General features: G+C 38.6%; 1 protein-coding gene across 6 annotated transcripts in view; it reads right to left on the bottom strand.

The window, feature by feature from the left end:
- Nucleotides 1-6,600, bottom strand: part of MYO10 (myosin X) — a 197,712-nt gene that overhangs the window by 68,027 nt on the left and 123,085 nt on the right. For all 6 annotated transcript variants that reach the window (XM_006081493.3, XM_023752196.1, XM_023752212.1 and 3 more), the window contains 2 exons: nt 4,344-4,452; nt 1,496-1,576 (listed from right to left, as the gene is read on the bottom strand). In XM_006081493.3, the coding sequence (XP_006081555.1) occupies nt 1,496-1,576; nt 4,344-4,452 (190 nt within the window). The remainder of the gene's footprint in view (nt 1-1,495; nt 1,577-4,343; nt 4,453-6,600) is intronic.

Below are 6,600 nucleotides of genomic sequence, written 5' to 3'. Positions count from 1 at the left end.
TATGGCTTGCCAAAAGCTGCAAATCCATCCCAAGCTCCAAGACCTTAAGTTGGAAAAAAGCCATGCATACTTAAGGATGAAATACAGGATTATCATCTCTGTTATAAAATCAGAAAAGAAATGCTGACAGGTGTTAAACAGCTCCCTTCCCAAATGACAAGCCCATTTATACTGTCTTGTAAGTATTGCCCATTGGGGTTATAAAGTGAAGAATAAACCAGCTGGAATGATATGTGGTTATGTCTTAACTGTTCATTTCCTACATAATGTGAAAAGCTATGTATTGCTTATGTGTCATTTTTTGTGGTCACCTAAAACACTTTAATGTAAATGTGAAAACGGGGAAGATGAGTTACTATTTATTTAGACTGCCAGGATAGATGCATATTAAATTAAGTCATCACAGATCTTCTATGTAAAACCAATCTTGACCACCTTAATGCCTTATACGTGCCGATTCTCACCATTGTACTACCCAGTAAGGTAACAAACTGACAGGTTATTCCTCAATAAAGAGAACATACACTTCCGCCTTCTGAGAAGACAGAGAATTCAACTGTAATTCTTATAAATAAACATCTTGAAACCATAAATCAGGAATCACTGCAATACTAAGTCAAAGGCAACTGGTAACCACCATATAAAGATCTAGCCTCAGCCACATTATCAGAATCTAATACAAATCTCATAGGACACAGTTCAGGTCAGGTTCCTTATCTTAATCCTTCTGAGGATGACACCTGTTTTTCAACATGAGGGGCCCTTGACATCACTACCTTGTGGGGGTTTACCTCTCTTCAGTGGGAGCTACTAAGAGCTGATATTCACCAAATGAAGATAATTTCAAATTTTTAACAACACTCTAAGGGAAGTTGCCCAGTTTAGTCTTGGACGGAGCAACTTCATCTATATCTAATGCTAAATTTAAATTTTCTTTGTTAAAATAGCTTTCCCTTTTAAAATTCACATTATTTCTGATCAGGATATGGCATTCAAAGTAAAATCTCAGAGCCTAGATAAGCAAACTCATAATGGCAACCTTTCAGGAATTTTCAAATTAGTTTTGACCACCTAAAGTCCTTAAAACACAGAATACAGACTCTTCATCACGTTTAACAACAAAGCAAAAGAAAATCAAACAAACAGAAAAATCAATCACCAAAAATACACCAATGATTTCTTCTAAAATAGAAGCTTGCCCAAGAATTTCACATCAAGTGCTTAAAAAAAAACAACACAAAAAAGTCAAGTCTTTACAGTGTTTCCTTTTCAACTAGACTTCTTTAAAGCTTAATGGCATCATTCAAAAGCAGACGAATAGACCCAGGAGACAAAGGGAATCTTTCCATTCAGCAGCGTTCTTTTATAATAATGCCACATCCATCTCCAACCATCTATAATGAAAGGACTTCGGAGAAACCCAATCTGTGAGTAACCACCCTAGGAGGCAGTGTCCTCAAAGACGGGGTCTCAATCTAGAACTGGCCCCTCTTACCTTCTGCATGTTTGGCTTGACACAGCGAACAAAGAAAGGATTAGAGGCGCTTAGGGTTGCCATCAAGGAATGCAGTGAGTCCTAATAGAAAGAAAAAAGTACATGTCTATTTAGTCTTTTAGTATCTCGTTCTTTAAATTTCTCAGCACCTTAGACACTTATCAGAAACAAATTAAAAAAACAATTTAATCATAGGAATAATAATGGTCTTTATTTTTAATTATGTCATTCTAAGGTAAAGTAAAGCAAGGATATTATAATTCATTGTCACTGAAATTATTTCACAATACAGTATACAAATTTCATTTGTCACTTCCTTGAAATAGTACCTCCCATCGATGTTTCTAACTATCTATCTCTCTCCCTTCCTCTCTGTAAAAAATCAATAAAATATATTTAAAAAAAAAAAAAACAAACAAAAAAAACAATTTAATCATAGGAATAATAATGGTCTTTATTTTTAATTATGTCATTCTAAGGTAAAGTAAAGCAAGGATATTATAATTCATTGTCACTGAAATTATTTCACAATACAGTATACAAATTTCATTTGTCACTTCCTTGAAATAGTACCATTTTAAAAAATAACATTATTCTGTTAATCAGCAAAAAAATCATAGGCTATTTCAATGGTTAGCATAGAAAACCTGAGAAATATGAGCTCTCCCACTGTAGTTATTTATCCAAACTCATTATTTCCATCCAAATGACCTACAATCCTTTACCAGCACCTCGCTGGTCTTTGACCTACAATCTCCACTCTTATCTTCAATTTCTGTAATACCGCTTTCTTTTCTTCTTCTTTACAATTTTTTATTGTGAATTTTTAACATTTACCAAAGCAGACAGCATGCAATGAATACTCATCATCAGCTTCAGCTAATCCCATTTCCTCTGATCCCTGTCTCCATCTGTACTATGCCCACCTCTTGCAGAAAAGCAAATCCAAGACATTGCTTATTTCATCCCTCAAAATTTCAATATGTTCTATTAAAGGATAATCACTTTAAAAAATATATAGATAGATAACCATATCCATATAATACTAAAAAGATTTACCATGAATTCCTTAATGTTAACATTAAAAAGTGCAATTGTCTCATTTCATGTTAAAATAGTCAACTGTCGCAAATTTCATTTTTAAATGCTTTGTTCTTTGAATTCATGTATTGTAGTCGGTTGATATACCTCTTAAGTCTCTTTTAATCTATTGTTTGCCCCCCCCCCCCACCCATCTCTCTTTTTTCTTCTTACAATCTTGCTGAGGAAACTGGGCTGTCTGTAACACTATATTGATTAGTTACTTCTCTACTTAAAAGCTTTTAAGTTTTTCACAGATGACAAAATGTCCTGGCATCCATGGCCCTTCATATCCTGGTACCAACTTAAGTTTGTACAAGGTGGCTGGTCAGCTGGCCTGTACCTATTCACAATCCTCCGGGACAGGACTCATCGCATTCCTGTCTCAGGAGTCCTTCTCTTGCCCTTGTCTCTACCTAGTAGGTCCACCCACTCTTTCCATTTCCATGATTCCTAGTCCAATTTAATCCCCAAAGAGCCACAAAGCCTTTCAAGACCACAGCGATCTAGAAAAAGAAAGCTCCACCAGGAGACTGAAAGCTAGGTTTAGAGTCAGACAGACTTCCGCTTAATTCAAATCCTGCTCAGTCCTCAGAGGGACTGAATGGGTCTCCATTTCCCTAAACCTGAGTTTTCTCATCTATAAAATGGGGACAATTATGTATATTTATACAACTATGGGAGAAGTGAACAAGATAATGTTCATAAAGCGAGTAGCCCAATGCCTCACACATGAGTGTATATAATAAATGGCAGCTATTATGATTATATCCTATCTGCCCCTCATGGGATCATGTTACCCAGCACTGCCTGCCATGTTGGGTGTATCTGGCCTATCGCCAACCACATTGCACAACAGACCACACACAGACTCCCACTGATGCATCCAACTGTGAGTAAATAAAAGCCCCATAGAGGGCAGAGGTTCTAAATGTCTGTTGACTGCCCAGCTGGTATGGTTCAGTGGTTGCATGTTGACCTATGAACCAGGAGGTCACAGTTCTGTTTCTGGCCAGGGTACATGCCCAGGTTGCCGGCTTGATCCCCAGTAGGGGGCATGCAGGAAACAGCCAATCAATGATGATCTCTCATCATTGGTCTTTCTCTCTCTCTCTCTCCTCTCCCTCTCTCTCTCTCTCTCTCTTTATCGCTCTCTCCCCTTCCCTTCTTCCCTCCCTCCCTCTCTGAAATCAATAAAAAATATATTTTAAATGTCTGTTGACTGATGTGTTTCTGCATCCCTTCATATTAGGATTAAGTTACAAAAATGGTCATCATATGCTCTACCTCTAAACTAAATAAAATGCTTAAAATAAAAATAAAATGCTTAAAATTAAGATTAAAATGTTCCTTGTTTTCCTGCATTCTGAACTATCTGACAAGGTAACTGACATTGATCTTATTTAAATATGCACTTGGTAATTATTCCTAGTTATGATATTATAAATAGACCTGAGAAAAATACAAATATTCAGACATGGGAAGAAATAGACACAATTTTCACATGATCATCTGGATACAAATCAGAGTGATCCCACATGGCCAAACACAATCCCACATGGCAATTCTTAAGAATTGCTATTTCATAATCTAAGAATAAGCAGCTACTTATTTTTTAACAACAATGAAAAAACTATATACTATTTCTGGTTTAAAGAATGATATAAAAGAAAAACACTGGCTCATGGAGCTCTTGTTCCTAATTCCTACTTTCAGTTCTTAGATCACAATAACAACGAACTCATCAAAGCCAGCGAAGGAGACTAACCTTGAACTGTGAGCTGACCGTGGGCCTTCGGTGCTTGCTTCCACATTTCAAGGTATCCTGGCTATTGCGGCTTGAAACGTGTTCAAATAGGTCATAGATGAAGTCGAATCTGTGAGAGCAAAGAGCAGGGACCATGAGGGGCACACACCCAATTATTAGGTGCTAGATTACTGTAATTACAATGCATTTTCCCACTGACAGTAACACACTGAGGCCTGGAAGAGCTAAGACAGCTCCAAAGATTTCAAACCAACCACTGCATGCGGCATTGAAAAAAAATTTGGTCGCCTCCAGAGCTCTAGAGCAGTGATGGCGAACATATGACACATGTGTCAGAGGTGACACATGAACTCATTTTTTTGGTTGATTTTTCTTTGTTAAATGGCATTTAAATATATAAAATAAATATCAAAAATATAAGTGTTTTACTATGGTTGCAAATATCAACAAATTTCTGTATGTGACACGGCACCAGAGTTAAGTTAGGGTTTTTCAAAATGCTGACACGCCAAGCTCAAAAGGTTCACCATCACTGCTCTAGAGTCTGGCAGAACAGTGGACTGTGATGAAAGTGACGCGCAGCCCAGGGTCCAGTTAGCAGAGCACCACCTCAGCTTCTGCCGCCTTGACTTCCCTCCGGTTGGAGGGACATAATGTTTTGCTCATGTCACAGTGTTGCAACATCCATTCATTTAATAGGTGGAAAGGTGCTCACTCTAGAGTGAGGCAGACTGGGGTTCAAATCCTGCCTCCGCTATTTCCAGGCCAGGTGACTTGGGCAGGATGGTTGTCTCTCTCCAGGCCTCAGTATTTCCATCTGGAAAATGGGGGTAATTTTAAAATTTATCCCATCACTCTGGGGTGAGAATGAAATGAGAAAATGTACAAAAGGCTGAGCAGGGTGCCTGGCACATGGTAAGTGCTAAAGTTGGTAGCTGGTACTATTATTAAAAAGTTGTGTAGAATTCCATTGCCCCTACTAATAAAGTAGAAGGCTTTTCAGTAACTTCTTTTTATCTTCCTTGCATGGAAGACATTTTGGGCTGTAAAGTGGGGGGTGTGGGGGGGAGAATATGTGGTTTGGTGGCTTCATTGAGACCAGGAAAGGTGGGGACAACGTCTGGGCATCCACAACTCCCAAGGTGGCAACGCCAGTGCTTCCTCCGGCACATCTCCCTTTGCCCCAACCCTTCCTCAATTTTGTCCCCGGGGGCTACTTCATGCTCGCTCCAACAATGCTTTGCGAGCTCTGAAGAAAAGCTCTGGTCCCATGACCCGGTCACAGATGTCAGGGGTGAAGGAGCAGAGTGAGCAAACAGCCCACGCCTCTCTGTTTGCAGAGAGAAACCTGGGGCTGAAGCAGAGAGTTCTTCAGTCCCATCACAAAACCACTTTACGGGTGAGAGTGAAATGCCAGCTTGCTGATCTCCACGCCTGGGAGCTTCTAATTACAACGGAATGCTTCTGTTTAATACCAAGACACTGCTTTTCTTTAAATGCATCACAATAACTCAGAAACTTCTCTGGTAGATAACATGCCATGGTATTTTTCAAACATCACCATTTTTACAGGTCTAAAAATTCATCTAAGAGTAAAAATGGCGACAATTTGTAAATAGGGAAAGAGAGTTAAAACACATCTGAAGACGGAATATTTCCAATTCTGAGCTTCTAAGCTGACACCTGAGATGGCTCCCTTCCCCTCAGTACACAGCTATTTAAGTGACAGGGAGGCCACCTGGCCTTGGCATTCCTAAAAGTATTACACCTTTAAAATAACTGGGCTACTTTCCTTCCTTAGGTATTAAAATTTTATTTCTGTTATATTCACTCGGGATCTGACACAGGTATTGAAAGCTTTAATGTAAGCTTATTTTCCCTCACATAGCCTCCTAGTTTAATATATACATAGCTAAGCTAATCAACTATCGATTAATGGTGTAGATTTACAATTCATGAATGAATAACTGAATGTGTAATAAACTTATCATTTTAGCTGAATTGATACCGGTTTATTTTTCTTGACAGACTTTGTACTAACTACAGACATAAGGGTCCTACAAACCCAAGGCTGAAATCAAATTTAACCGCAGCTCTAAGCTTGTCATGAAGAACGTCGGTCATACTGGTTATGGTTTGGGATCTTAAGCCAAGCAGACCAATCAAAACTAGAGGGATCTTGGCCAAGTCACTTAACTGCTCCAAGTCTCAGTTTCCTTATCTGCATAACAGGAGTCAAAATAGTATCTAACCCATG

Source organism: Myotis lucifugus, unplaced genomic scaffold (assembly GCF_000147115.1).
Source record: "Myotis lucifugus unplaced genomic scaffold, Myoluc2.0 scaffold_0, whole genome shotgun sequence".
Lineage (NCBI taxonomy): Eukaryota > Metazoa > Chordata > Mammalia > Chiroptera > Vespertilionidae > Myotis > Myotis lucifugus.
This window is presented reverse-complemented; position numbering and strand designations above follow the sequence as displayed.